This window comes from Emydura macquarii, unplaced genomic scaffold, assembly GCF_026122565.2.
Source record: "Emydura macquarii macquarii isolate MOO-44397 ecotype Brisbane River unplaced genomic scaffold, CSIRO-AGI_Emac_v2 contig_1230, whole genome shotgun sequence".
NCBI classification, from domain to species: Eukaryota; Metazoa; Chordata; order Testudines; family Chelidae; genus Emydura; species Emydura macquarii.
In genome coordinates this window covers 7,153,571-7,168,853 of record NW_027131367.1, presented here as the reverse complement: position 1 = coordinate 7,168,853, position 15,283 = coordinate 7,153,571, and the positions used below count along the sequence as shown (strand labels likewise).

The following is a 15,283-nucleotide window of genomic DNA, read 5'->3' as shown; positions in this document are numbered from 1 at the left end:
CGTTTTTGTATTGACAAGTACCTAATTACATAGGAGAATGAAGTTGGGACTTTTTGCAGCTACTGTGGCGAGAGAAACAGTTTCGGACCGTGGCACAAGCACATTACGTTCGTGTGAATGATTCTGATAAAATAATAAGCAATGGAATAGTCACAATTGCCATTTGAAGTGTCATCTATAGGTTTCAGAATTATTTCATTGAGCTGGGTAGTGCAGTTCACACCTCTCAAAGCTATTACATTCAAATTCTTCTTCAAAGAAAAAGGCTTTGAACAATAAAAAAAATAAAAGCTTGAATTTTGAAGTACAATTCTGTAACAATGGGTGGATTTAGCTTTCCAAAATCCAAATTCAGTTTATTTCATTTTTTAGGATTTTAGATATTTTACTTTAAGGATATTTTGATTTGTGAAATCAAACTGGATACATCATTAACTACATGATTTTTTCAGTCTAAGAGATCAACAATAATACGCTATGACTACCACTGTTTTCAAGTGCTTACACATCTCCCAAAAAGCTTCCCTTTGGACTGACATTTTTTATGTTTGTTCCAAACTAAAAAGTTTGCTTTTAAAAACTGTTTGGCTGTTTTCTGAAGATGTCTTTTGTGGTTAAGTTTTTAGACTCTGAGATTTGACAATTCATTTTTTTTAAAAGTCCAAATTTGCCATGTCTATGCTGGAAGTTAAGTTGACCTAACTACTGCACTCAGAGCATGAAATTTTTCACAGCCATAAGCCACGTAGTTAGGTTGATCTAATTTTTAAATGTAGACAGACTTTAGGCTTTTTCTATTTAAGAAAGTTACAACATTCTAAAAGTAAGATTTTAAACAAATTCAGTTAAACCAGTGCAAACCTGTGGGGACACTTCTTTTGGTTTAAACCAGGCTTATCTTTGTTTAATTTATACTGATTAATGCTGAAGCCAAACCAAAATAAGCCCACAAACTGAATTAAGAGCGTCCACACAGAGATTTGTATCAGTGTAAACTGTTTAAAAGCCAATATAAATTAAATTGGTGCAACTTTCTCATGCAGACATGGCCTTAGACATATTTTTCTTCAATTTTATTAACAGATTATAAAAAAATCAGAGCACAGATTTCCACAAAAAAAAAATTACATTTCACATAGACAGCTGTATTCATTACAGTAACACTGAAATACATGCATGCGGCATGATTATTTTGACATTTCACCAATATATGTGCATCACATTCAGATTGACACCAGTTTATGAACCACTTCAATTTTACTATTTCCCTTACAGTCAGTTTACTGTTATGTCATCTCATATAGCAATAGAAAGGAATATTTTAAAGAAAGAAAATGTGATCATAAAAACCACAACAAATTGGCAGAAGGACTCAGAAGCAGGTGTAATACCTGAAACTACTTTTCATTTTTTATTTTAATTGGCTAGATTTCAAGTTGATGGCATCTAAATTTAAACCTAACACTTAAACCAAATAGTCATACTATAGCTATGATTCCCATAAAGGAGGACGACTTTATTTCATGAGTACTGCATCCTTTTTCAACTCATGCCATCCTTTCACAACGTCTCTGAATCAAAATCCCACCTGCAAGGCCATACAAAGCAGAGGCAGAACTTAACTTATGTTCCATAGCTTCCTAGCGATCTAGAGGTATGCTTGAGACTCTACCCCCCCCGGAACAGTTTCCAGAGGAGATAGCCTGATTTAGATGCTCCTCTCCATTTTCCACTCTCTGAGGAGATGATTGTATTTAAAACTAAAGACTAAACAATATAATTGATGAGACACCAATTATTCAAGTATTAATAATTAAAGAGAGTCTTCATATAAACCTACTAGGCCCAGATCAGGAAGCAATAACTAGAAGCATCAAGAGAATTGGTGTGTTGACATACACACTTATAACTGCTCACACAGAAGCTGTACAAGAACTCTGCAGTCATGTACTATAGATTTCTTAAATTCTTTTAATAAAATGACAAGGGATGGCTGTGGTATGGTCACTATGCCAGTAGATTTACTAAATTTAAGCTATGCACAGCCACAAGTTCTAATGAATTTTTGAAAGCCCTTAGAAAATAAGTCCTCTTCCAAGAATGACATTTTGTAATGTAAAGGCTTGATCCTGACAACCCTTAGTGTGAATAATGTATGAGAGGAACATAGAGGGGACATTTGGAAGCATCTGTCACTGCAGAAACAGAGTTATGTATTGGTGCAGCACAGACAAAAAGAGTTTGTTAGCTGGCTTGTGTTAAGGTTTGGTTAGCATTAGCTGGCAAGTCCCATAGTATAACGTTTGTTAAAATTGTGTGTGTGTAGAGGTAGAGAGGGAGAGAGAGAGAGAGAGAGAGAGAAATGTTTTTTGCACAGACACTTTGCAACCTTTGTTGTTACCTAGTGAAGTTAGCCACTGGAATTTTAATGTCAGAAAGCAACAAGCAGCCCTTTGCAAACTAATACTGCAAAACTGAAAAGCACAAAATTCTTCCCTAGCCGTAAAACAGTGGTGCTCAAACTGTTTACCTCAGACACCCCCATTACCCATCCACACTTCCTGGGCCATGGTCCATGGCCGGAGGTGGAAGCTGGGAGCGGGTCTGGGGCCAGGAGTGGGTCTGGAAGTGGAAATGTGGCAGGGCTGCAGGCCAAAGCTGGGGATGGGGTCACAGTCAGGAGCCAGGGGCTGAGGCCGGGGCTGCAGCTGGGGGCAGAGTGGTGCTGGGTTGCACTCCCTCCCCACCCCCAGTGGAGGCTGACACCCCCCCCGCTGAAGGTTCCTCTGCACCACCCTAGAAAGCGCACCTCACAGTTCGGGGACCTCTGCCATAAAAGATCTAAACATAATTAAGTATACATGAGGATAACTTTGAAACATATTTTTTTTGGTTCTTCAAACACATTTTATACTAATTACCCAAAAGGCAAAAGTGCTGAGCAACCTAAGATGACCATTATAATTTTCCTTAAAAATGACAGGTCTCAAGAGAAATTCCCAATTACTTTTCTCCAATTATAAAAGGTGCTCAATCCCTCAAGGAATGCTTGCTGTACCAAACATCAACAATTAATAACACTAAGCAGAAGCAACAAATCAAAGCAGCAACCTTCCACTCAAGATTTCTTTAAGGCAAAAGGTCTGTATGACTTTTCTTAGATGGAATCATTAGAGAGAATCATGAAGACTAACAGTAAACATGACAGACATACACCACCACACCCACAGCTGAACTATAAAGCGTAGTTTTGCACTACCATTATTCACAAGTGAAATAAATCTTCAAATGTTCAGATAGTTCAGTTTCTATAGCCACAGAAATCTATTCAGAACTGATTGCAGGAGTTCTGAGATTACCATACAAAAATGTCTTTGAGGATAAAAATTCTGGCCATTTAGCTGGTCTGAAACAAGACAATTTCAAACAATTTTCTCTTATTTCAAATAAAAAGAGCCCTTTTAGTCTATTTCCTTTCACAGAACTGCTCTGATGACAAGATTCATATAGTGTGAGCAGAGATGGGTCCAAACAAAACCCCCAGATACAAACAAACACACACAAAATTTGGGTGAACAAATTCCAATCCAAATTTTGCATCCTAAACCCACCTTCAAAGGCTTCTCTACAGTTTTTACACCAATTTAAATGAGTGGGTTTTAAAAAACAACAATGTAGATAAATTAGTGCAACCCTTGGTATGGACACACTTATACTGGTAGGAAGAAATTTTTACCAGTATAACATGTTCACCAATCCCAACCAATGTGCTTCCATCCTGATTTCCAGGTCAGATCTAGGAATAAAGGGTCAATCTCCATCACTTAATCCTTGTAATTTTTGCTGAGATTATCACAAAGGCTGTCATCAGTACTAACTGTGATGGCCAACCATCTACATCACAAAATTCACCAACAGGATTGGAACAGAAATCTAACTCATTTTACAGTGACCAATTAGCAAACAGCCAACAATATTGATCACTGCTTACTTGGACTGAATTCAATCCAGAAACCTAGATATTATCTGGGTTCCATAACATGTAACTCAATACTAATTAGACATAGATTTGGGACTTTAGAAATCTGCATTCCAATAGCAGGAAAATTGAACTAATATTTATTTAAAGTGTGCATTCAAAGGTTTTTAAAGCCCACAATTAACTTTAGAAGGTCCTTAAGAATTCCCCCCCCCCCCAACTGCTTTTCCCATGAACACCCAAAACACACCTTTCAAGATTCATGGATCCTACACATGCCTATCACAGTATGTGGTGTACTTCATCCAGTGCACTAAATGCCTCAAAAACAACTATGTGGGTGAAACCAGACTATCACTACACTCTCAAATGATCTCACACAGAAAAATTATAAAAGACAAAAACACCCTATCACCTGTGGGTGAATATTTTTCACAAAGCAATCACTCCATATCCGACATATCAGTCCTCATCCTCAAAGGAAACCTGCACAACACTTTCAGAAGACGAGCCTAGGAGCTTAAATTTATTACTCTGCTAGACACTAATAATCATGGACTGAACAGAGATACTGGATTTATGGTTTATTACAACAATCTGTAACCCACTAATCCCCTCTTCTTGTCCCATGACTGCAGAGGTGTTAATGCAGTGGTCCCCAAACTTTTTACCCCACACCCCCCTTATTCCTGGTCCATGCCCCCCACTGCCCCTCCAGCTGGGGCTGGGAGTGGCCATGGCGGGCGGCCCTGCCTGGGAGCCCCATGACCGGGGTGCTTCCTACTCTCAGCCCAAGGACTTCCCCACTGGGAGCCTTGGGGCAGAGGAGGCTCCTGCTGCGCCGCAACATTGCTCCATGCCCAACACACAGGATGTGCCCCATACTTTGAAGACCTCTGTGTTAACAAGCCACTCTGCCTTGAATGGTCCCTTACAAAATATGCTAACTATTTATGCTAAACAAATCTGTTCCACCTTGCATTTTGCTGTGATGCTGGGAGTGCCTTCCCCTGACATGAAGAGCAGCTCCATGTGGCTTGAAACATTCTCTCTCTCTCACACAACAGAAGTTGGTCTAATAAAAGACCTCACCCTCTAATATCCTAGGATCTACACAGCTACAACTACACCGCATATAAGAGGCCTGTGTCATTGTGTCCATTTTTATCCCTATTCCTTTTATTTTATAAGACACATTTTATTAGGACAGATGGCCTTTGCAGCAGGCCATGAAAATTAAAAGTTGGGCTCTACTGGGCAGGAAAGAAACAAATTCCAGTGGGGGTGGACCTTCATAGAGAAGGCCTTCTCAGAAGCCCCCTCTTGTTTAAACTGAGTGTATTCCAGCTAACCACAAATGCAGTAGCACCATCCAAGGAGAAGCAACCTCTCAGCGAACCTGGTCCAAAATCAACTTGAAAATTATAAAGAACCAACAACCTGAATTCCAATCAGAAGTCAAGGGGATGTTTAAACTCTACTTCAACCAGAGAGAGTTACTACCATGCCTTAAATTGACCAAACATGATCTTGAGTCCAATACGAACTGCTTCCAACATCTGCTAGACCAGAAATCTCACCATTCATTTTAGTTTCTCTCCTCCAAAACCTTCCCCTTAACTTTCCTTGCCAATAGGAACAGCCAGACCAGTAAGACAAAGTATTTAATTCTAATCCTTCTTCACTTACCTGCCAAGACCTCAGTTCAGGATTTTGTGTCGTGTCATCCATCATCTTTTTGTCAGAAGACACACAAAAGAGCACAGAGAACAAAAGGATGTTCCCTATGTTTAGGATACTGACATCATCAACTGTTGTACAAAACCCCCCCCAAACCCATAATCTAGATTCAGATCTTAGCAGGTCTCTTTCTAAGAAGAAAACAAATTAATTGTTTGTATTTGGCAAGAATTCCTACAGAATCTTCCAAACAATTTAATTCATACACAAACCAGTCAGATTAGTTATGTACTAAAATAAAATAAAAAAAGGGATTTTCTTCCAGATTTAGGGCCTGTACATGAACACTTTCAACATGAAAGTTCACTCCAAGTAAATAATGTGTTGCTCTAGAGATATGAGGATTAGCTAGAAACAGGTGTTCTCTTCAATGTTCTCCTACCTACTAGACATTCTGACTTTTGACTACATTGCCAAGCTTAGTCAAAGAGATGCATTTTGTTTATATTTGTTTTTGACAGATGTGAAAAGAAGCAGTTTTAAAAATTAGTTGATTGCTACACTATATATTATTTTGTGTTACCCAAGTTGCAGGTAAAAGTACTGTATCACAGAACTTTTATATAGATTGAGGAGATGTGATAACTAGAGCTGAGCAGAAAACAGATTTTCTATCTCCAGGAAAATCCACAACTGAGTTTTTTCCATTCCAAAATGGAAAGAAAGCAAAAAAAATTAAAGATTTCCTATAAAATTAATTTTAAGAAATTTGTATTGGGTCAATCATTTTTATTTCAAGTTTTTATATTATATAATTTAAAAAGTAATTTTGAAATGGAAAATCAAAACATTCTATTCAAAAGAGGTCAAAATGGAACATTTCTACCTCATCAAAATACTTTTTCAATTTTTTTCAAAATGAAATTTCATCCAGCTGGACAAGTTTCCACAAAATGTTTCTGTTTCAACAAACCAGCATTTTCTGATAGAAATACATTCAGTTGGAAAATTTCTGACCAGCTCTACTCACAACTATTGGGACCAGTTTGGATGTTGCTGTGCAAAACATGCACCTATTTTCAGTCTACTTATTTTGCTTGGAAAAGAAATCAAGATTAGACAAAGAAATTGTACCAGCTTCATATAAACAGAATGCACCAAACTGTTTGTAGAACCGCTGCACAGACTGCATGGATGAGACAGAGAACAGAATATTGTCCTTTGACTGGAGCTCAGGCATCAACTCAAAGGTGCTCAAGTTATAAATATTATCTGGGCTCAGGAGATGAATCATAGAATATTGCAATCCCCTGTGAGCCACTGGATCAGTCCCACACATCCCTCTCTCCCCCCACTTACATTACTGTGAAATGGAGTTTGACGTTATTGTGGCCTTGGTTTTTTTGTTTGTTTTTTTTAGCATCAAGAATGTCAGCACACTTCTCAAAAGGGTGGGTGCTAGTTGCTTCTGAAACAGCAGAGGTGCCCTGGTTTTATACAAGCTCAATTTCTTAAAAACCTGACCATCTGCACGAAAACTACATGGATCCCACTAAATACTAGTCAGCTACAAAGAAGATTTCATTTCCTAAATTACTTCCCACATCCTTTTAAATATTTTAGTGAATAGTGTAAGAGATACCAATACCTACGTCTAGTGTGGCCATTCTGAGAGGTACTCAAAGTCGCATAAAATCTCAGGCTAGTTTACACTGTTGCTGGCAGTCGACAGGAAATAGCTTGCACATCTCCCGTTGATGTACTTATGTTGACGTACCGTGGTGTCTACATGGCACTGCGTCAATAGGAGACACCCTCCTGTCAACAGAGACTCACTCCTTTTGAGGAGGTGGACTAATGGTGTTGACCGGAAAGCACATCTCCCATCGATTGAGTGGGTCTACACAACCCATTACATCGATCACTGCAGAGCCCGCAGTGTAGACATACCCTAAGCAACATTTCAACCCAGGAATCCAAAATTGGAAGTTTACAGCGTTGTGCAATTTAGCTACTTGTTTTATTTTTAGTAGAGCTATAAGTATATTCAGCATATGTAAACTTAACTTAGGAATTAGTATGAAGTATATTTAATTTTCTCCATGAAAGAAACAAAGAAAATCTACCAAAAATTATATCTGCCAAATAATGATAATTATTTGTCTGTATATTAATACCATATGACACTGAGTTCATAGATCAAATGTGAAACCTTACTGCAGATCTAAAAGAAAGTTACATGGTAGCTAGTATGTCACAATATTCAACTGCTAATAAGCTAAAGACTATTCACACAAAGAATGCTCCTTTTTTAAAATGTATGCATATAGACCACAATTGTTTAGCTCTTTATTTTAATGGATTTGTAAGAGATTCTTGAACCAGCGTACAAATTTTCTCCTTTCTGGTAAAAGTTGCAAGCCAATGCAACAGAATTAGCCACAAACCCATTCACTTGCTCTTTTACACAAACTTTTCAGTAAGACACTCAAATCACCTTGTGTTCCTTCATAATAGGTATGATGTCCTCCTCTACATCAGTGGTTCTTAACTTTCCAGACTACTGTACCCCATTCAGGAGTCTGCTTTGCCTTGAGTACCGTACCCCCAAGGTTTACCTCACTTAAAAACTATTTGCTTATAAAATCAGCCTTAAAAATACAAAAATGTCACAGTACTCTGTTACTGAGAAATTGCTTCCTTTCTTGTTTTTACCAGATGATTATAAAATAAATCAATGGGAATGTAAATATTGCACTTGCATTTCAGTGGACAGTATATAGAGCAGTATAAACAAGTCATTGTCTGTATGAAATTTTAGTTTGTACTGACTTTGCTAATGCTATTTATGTAGCCTGTTGCAAATATCTAGATGAGTTGATGTACCCCCTGGAAGACCTTTGCGTACCCCCAAGGGGTACACGTATCCCTGGTTGAGAACCAATGTTCTACATCACTAACCTAGACTCTGAAACAACCAGTTAGAGACTGCCTCAAGAGAAGCCAGACCAGGTTTTATGTAAAGCCTAGTGCATGCTGGGTAAAGTCTTTGGGAGTTTAGTCAGTGCTGTGTGAATATTCCTACAGCGCAAACACGATCAATAAAGTTGTTTACGTACCTTAGTGCCTTGATTTAAATAACTCCCTAGTAACCTGGGACATAAAAGAATATAAGACAATAAAACTTACAAACAGTCAAAAGTTTGAGAGAAGTGCAACACTCTTACAATTCTCTAATAGAATAATTCTGCTACAAAGGTAAGAGCATTCTGGTAAAGTGACTAGTTTCAGAAGCAAATAACGATGGCTTATAGCTGCATGCACTTTCACATTCCGAATCCAAGTCAAGAAATTTAATGAAGTGTTCATACACAGTCATCTGGATCTTCACAAATCCAGTACTGTAGAATCACTTGTCAACCATACTAACATTTCATTCTTTCTCAGTTAGCCAAAACCCTGATTTGAAGACACGCTGCAAAAACCGTTTTCCCAGAGTTTTGTGGGGAAAAGGAGGAAATAATTGAGAAAGAGATGGAGGGCAGGATGGGACTGATTATTCAGACATCTTGCTTAAGCATGTCGTTTTAAACTATGCAATTACCTGAAGCATTGGATAGGCATAATTATATCATAAGATTAAAGTAAAAGGTTAGAGTGGACAGGTGGTGGTGACAATGTTTTGAAACAGAACAGCAAGGATAATTCTCTCAAAATTTGCTTGCCAAAATAATGGAAGTCAAAGGTATAATAGAGTAGGGGTACTTGGATCAGAGTGTGTCAAACTACAGTCAATTTGCTGAACTAGTCAAAGTCCCTCTACCAGCTGACTGCCACTGATGCTGGCTCCCCTAGCAAAAGAAAAACACTAATCACACCCCTTGGAAGCAACAATGGTTGTGCATGCAACTGAATCTGACAACACTAATTGTAAAGCTTTATATCAAAGCCATAATGATATTCCTAAAATGATTTTTTTATTTCCTAAACTTAAAGATTCAAGTAACATCAAAAGTAGTAGATACTCCAATATCCAGAGTCAAGAGACAACAAAAACTTTCCAGGTAGAGCTAAAAACTGAGCCTCACTTGGCTAGTGACATACCATCAAGTTATTTTTCAATATATTAATACAGTTCTAAAAAATGTCTCTCACTCGTGTAAATTGGATATGATTTTTTTTTTAAGTTTCCAAATATGTCTGGTGGGAAGTGTTTGACTGATACTTAATGACCGGCAAATTTGACGGCAGTCAATGGGATTATGCAAGCTACATAGAGTAGCTTGCATAACTCCCATAGACTTCGTAATGTCCATTTTGTACGCCATCTCCACTACGCTGCGCTGATGGGAAACGCGTACCCGTCAACACAGCACTACACTTTTTTTTGGAGGTGGTTTTATTAGATTGACTTCCAGATTGATTGAGCGTGTCTTCACTGCTGCTCAATTGAGCTGGAAAAATCAATCTGATGGTGGCGAATTTGCCACCGTCAATGTAGACATAACCTTACACTTAGCACCTGCAGCAGCATCAATTTCCCAACACACATTTCTGCAAAAATACTGCAACCGTGAATAGGATTACACCTCCGATAAAAGGGTACTTCAGGTTCCACACTCAAATCATTACTGGTTTAAGATGCCAATTACTGCTACCTGTAAATGGCAAGTGTTTGTTCAGCAAGAACTGGACACAGATTTACAGCTGGCCAAACTAAAAGTTGGTATTTTATTATTCATTCCCTGCAACAGGCAACATTAGTCATCACTTGCTTCTTTTATGAAGATAATAATTTGAGAGACAATTTAAGACACAAATTTATTTAAACAACTTTAAAAAGTAAACTCGGTATACCGCTAAAATACCAGCAGTGCTACAATGTAGTTTTTCTTGCCACCAACTGGCAATTGATGTAGTGCAGGACAAAAGTAGGGTCGATAGATGTACATTTAAAATGTTATCATTTAAGATATCACATATTTTTAAATTTGAGATTTTAACTCATCAAATAAGCACATAAGTTTATAATTCTATATGTTCTTATGACAGGATTCGACAAACCCCGGGCGCCAGGTCGCCAAGGCGCCTAGAAATTTAAGTCTGGTGCCTAGTTTTTTTCCAGGGGGAGCGGTTGCCGCGCTCCGGCCAGGGCATCCCACAGCTGGTCCACGTTGTGGGAAGCGGAGGAACCGGGAGGGGAGAGCGGCTGCTGCGCTCCAGATGGTGCTGCTGGGCCCACCTTGTGGGAGAGGGGTGGGGGGAAGGGGCAGGGCCAGGAGGGGAAAGTGGCTGCTGCGCTCCGGCAAGGGTGCCCCACCGCTGGGCCCACGTTGTCTGGCTCCTTAATTTTTGGGCTGGCTCCTAACTCCGAAGCAAATTTGTCAAGCCCTGTCTTAGGAAGCATACTATTGTTTTTAGTATTAGGTACTTAAATACGCCATACACGTGTATGCATGCAGTGAGGATACACACACGCTCAAAGATATCTTGTTGCTTGCCAAAATATTTAACCCCTTAAACTAAGGTATTTTTTCTCAGAACTGGAGAACTTCTATATTGTATTCTGTATAATACATATTATACATGGATTTTTGGCATCAAAGTATTTCTTGGCATGAGCCTACAAAGTAAGCAAACAAATTCTTCCCTTGACCAAGCAGGAGAAGGTGGATAACTATGGAGAAAACTGCCATATGACTAAATAGAACTTCAATAGTTAAGAAAAAGCAGACAAATAACTTTCAGTACTTGGGTCTAACTTGGTACAAGAGGTCATCTTTAAGCAAGAACTATTTGACAGACTGATCAAAGGATTATCCCTACAGGGGAACTAAAGTCCATTTTCCAAAAGATGATCTCTCTGACAGTTACATTATATTTAAATGGTCTTGAAATTTCTTTTTAAAACTATTGCATTTAGGATCCTTAGGATATGAACGTGGTGTCTTTTAAAAAAAATTCTACTCCTTTATAAGTTTTGCAAAACCATATAATGGCATCCATCATATATGTCCATTAAGTATGCAAAGAATTAAAACAAATGACACATTCTAGCAACCAGAACTTTTTTCTCCTTCTATAAAGTTGTCTACAAGTTGTACACCACACAGCTATTTTATTAAGTGTAATAAATTCACACAAGCAATCTGTTTTTCCCCCAATATCAAATGCATGTAAAATACTTAGACTGCAAGAGTGTTTGCTGCTTATGGCCCAATTCACCAAGAGACTTTAAATTTATGCATGGGCTTAAATACCTCCCTGAAACAGGACCTTAAAAAAGAAGTCAAGCCTAAACTCTACTGGAGTGAAAATGACTCCTAAATAAAAAGTGGCGCAAATCTAAATAAATCATAGTTTTTGAGTGAAGCTTCAAAAACTCCTAAAATGAAGCAAATTATGGGAAAAGAGGAGTGCAGGGTTTAAAAATTTTCAAGAAGCTTAGATTTGTTACTGATGTAAAAAGAACACATTTTATAATGAAAATAGAAACTGTAAATCCAAATAATCAAAGTGAGCCTCAAACACCTAACAAATAAAAGAAGTTTTAAAGTTTGTCACATTCTAAAATAAATACAGTGTTTAAATGCATGTGTTTAAAGACTTAAACCTAACTCACCTTTGATTTCCATTTTTACCACTTTCAGTTCAATGTTACTGGGGGTGTGCATTTTTAAGATACTCCAGAAGCTAAAACTGGGTTCAAACCAGTGCAATGAGGCCCTGTGCATTTTCCCCCAAACTGCAACAATGCAATCTCCATTTTGAACAATGCACCTCCTTTCCCTTCTAGTAAAGCTAGTTTTGTTCTGAAGCCACTAGACACTGTATGCATATATGCAAGGCACACTTGCAAATCTAGAGTTTAATTTTTGGAGGACACCTCACGTTGCATGCACTTCCTTTCCTTGTGTCTGCAAGCAGAACTTGATGTTACAGGCATCCTTGTCTGAGTGTGTTTGCAAGGACCTCTTTATTATGCATACATCTCTTTTTCCTTTTTAAAAGTACCAGTGAATTTGCTACGCACTTCCTTCACCACTGTTTGTGAACACTTTCTGATGTAGCATGCATCTATGTAGTTGCAAGCTCTCTCTGTGTTCGACAGCATCCCTACTGTGCACATATTATTTCCCCTTCCCTGTGAGTTTATATGCACCTTCCGATTCTCAACGCATCTGTGCAACTGCAAGCACTACTTGATTTGAATGCCTCTCTCCCCTTGGCTGCCTGCAAGCATTCCTTACTGTTCCCTTACATTCCCCCTCCCCTGTGAATGTGTGTTTGCAAACCTAGAGGGAGCATGTGGGGTGCCCTCCCATTCTGTTGCAGTGCATCCCATTGACTCTGTACCTGGGGTGCTGCTGTAGGTGCTGTGGCTCCTGAAGCTGCTCTCAGTGCAATAGCTGGCATCATCCTCATCCTCCATCTCCTCGGGGTAGTCGGAGTCGTCGTCCTCCTCCATGATCTCCTCTTCTTCCTCCTCCTCCTCCTCGGAGTCCTGGTTATCCTCGGGGTCCCCCTCCTCTTCCTCCTCGGACACCACGCTCTCCTCCTCCTCTTCGCTCTCATGATCATCGTACACCACTTTGCTGATGCTCCTCCTGGACGAAGCCGCCCTGCCTTGGCTGCTGCAGTTGCCTCCTGCGCCTCCTCCTCCCCCTGCTCCTCCAGCCCCAGCCCTGCCCCTGCCCCTACTGCTGCTGCCTCCCCCACCAGGGGTGCTGCTGCCGCTGCTGCCGCCGCCGCTGCCTCCCTTCCTCTTGCTGCCCCTTCTGGAGGAGGCGGTGGAAGAGGAAGAGGCCTGGGCAGCCGCGACCCCCCTCGGCCTGGGCCCCACCGCCTCCACCTGTGCCGAGGCCGCCCACCTGCCCCGACTGCTGCCCCGCTGCCGGGACCTCAGCCCCCCGATGGGGCCCGGTGGGGCGGGCGGAGCCGGGGAGCTCGCCTGAGCGGTGGCCGCCGCAGGCTGCTGCTGCTTGGGCGGCCTGCCTCGCCGGCCCCGCATCTCTGGGCGCTGGCCGAGGGGGGAAGGGAGGGGCAGGGAAGGCTGGGGAGGGCGCTCAGAGTCCGGACAGGCGGCTGCGGGGAAGCTCCCCCCCCTGCGAGAGTTCCGGGATGGGGAGGGGGGCCGCCGAACAGCGAGGGCCGAGGGATCAATCCGAATTGCCGGCGTCCCGCTCCGGATCGCTACCGGCCGCCATCTTGTTTCTTCGTCTCTGCCTCGGCTCGCTCCGCTCTGACTGGGGGAAGCGGCGGCGGCAGCAGGCCCTGAGCGCCTCACGTGACCCGCCCGGGCCGCCGAGCTCCGCCAGGGGGCGCTGCGGCGGCGGCTCGAGAACCATGTTAGCGCCTCAGCGCCGGGCAGCGCTCCCCGCCCCGCCCCCGAGCCCGGCTCCCGAGCTCCCACGCCCCAGGCACAGCCTGCTGCCTCCCTCAGCACCGGGCAGGGCGCGCGCGAGGCTCCCCCCCCGTCCTTACGGCGCGAGCCGCCAGGGGACCTCGCACCACAGCGCCCGCGAGTGTCGGGCTGCCCCCGCCCGCTCCTCGCTGCTCCCTAGGGCTTACCCTGGCCGCAGGGCTCCCCCGCACCTGCAGGCCTCTCCGCTCCCAGTGGCTAACACCTGCCACAGGGATCCCTGCTCTCCCTGGCTAACCTCTGCCACAGGGCTCCCCCCCCTCGGGGGACCCGATGTCCTGAGTTTATAGGGACAGTCCCAATAGTCCTGGTTTTTTCTTATATAAGTGCCTATGACCTCCCCCTCCCCCCAATCCCTGTCCTGATTTTTCAGTTGCTTTCTGGTCACCCTCCCACCGCTCAGCCCCTGGGCTCTCTGGTCCCTGGGGCTAACACCTGCCTCAGGGCTTTCCTCCCACATCCAGCACAGAGTCTGCTCAGCCTCACAGCTTCAGCCCTTCCCACAGTCCAACCAAAGGGCTCCCTGCACCCTCTAGCGCTGTCCAGAACATGGCCACCACCTGTTCGCTTCAATCCCGCCGTCTGCTATTTCCCCTCTTCCATCCTGGCTAGGCACAGGGCTCTTCCCCTTCCCTATGGGTGCACAGGCCACTCCTAGCACTCCCCCCCAAACCTCAGTAGGGATTTTCCTGGCTCTACCAGGGCTGCCCTCGGTGCTATCCTGCGGTAGCAGCTGGGAGCTCTGCTGCATCGGACACAGGCACAGCCCAGTAACGGGCAAGAACAGGGCTCACCTTAGTCCCTCTGCAGTCTTCACCACTGTTGTGTGCATAGCTGAGACCACCCTCCTGCACCCCATGGTGTCAAACCACAGCCAACACCAAGCAAGCAATAGCACCACCCCAGGGTTCACCCCAGTTTGCATTTTCTTGTCTTCCATCTTCAGTTGAGACCAGAGCAGTCAGTCACTGTTGCAGGCAATGGGCATTGTGGGACAGATGGTGGAAGACTGTTAATGTCTTCCTGTCTTGCCCCCCATGCTGTGATGACCTCCATAGGCTGACCATGGCTTCATGCCCTTAAGGGAGAAGGTTTGACTGGGTTGCTGTAGCAGGGTGCTTATGGTGGTGGGAGACAAATTTTAGTGTAGATATGCACAAATAGGTCAACACAAGGTGACTAATGTCAATTTAACTTTGTAG

At 42.3% G+C, this 15,283-nt stretch overlaps 1 protein-coding gene across 4 annotated transcripts in view; it reads right to left on the bottom strand.

Annotated features, from left to right (window-relative positions):
• Window positions 1-13,261, bottom strand: part of BPTF (bromodomain PHD finger transcription factor) — an 84,113-nt gene extending 70,852 nt beyond the window's left edge. For all 4 annotated transcript variants that reach the window (XM_067547335.1, XM_067547334.1, XM_067547337.1 and 1 more), the window contains exon 1: window positions 13,016-13,261. In XM_067547335.1, coding sequence (XP_067403436.1) covers window positions 13,016-13,127 — 112 coding nt within the window. In that variant the 5' untranslated portion in view covers window positions 13,128-13,261. The remainder of the gene's footprint in view (window positions 1-13,015) is intronic.
• Between the last annotated feature and the right edge of the window lie 2,022 nt (window positions 13,262-15,283).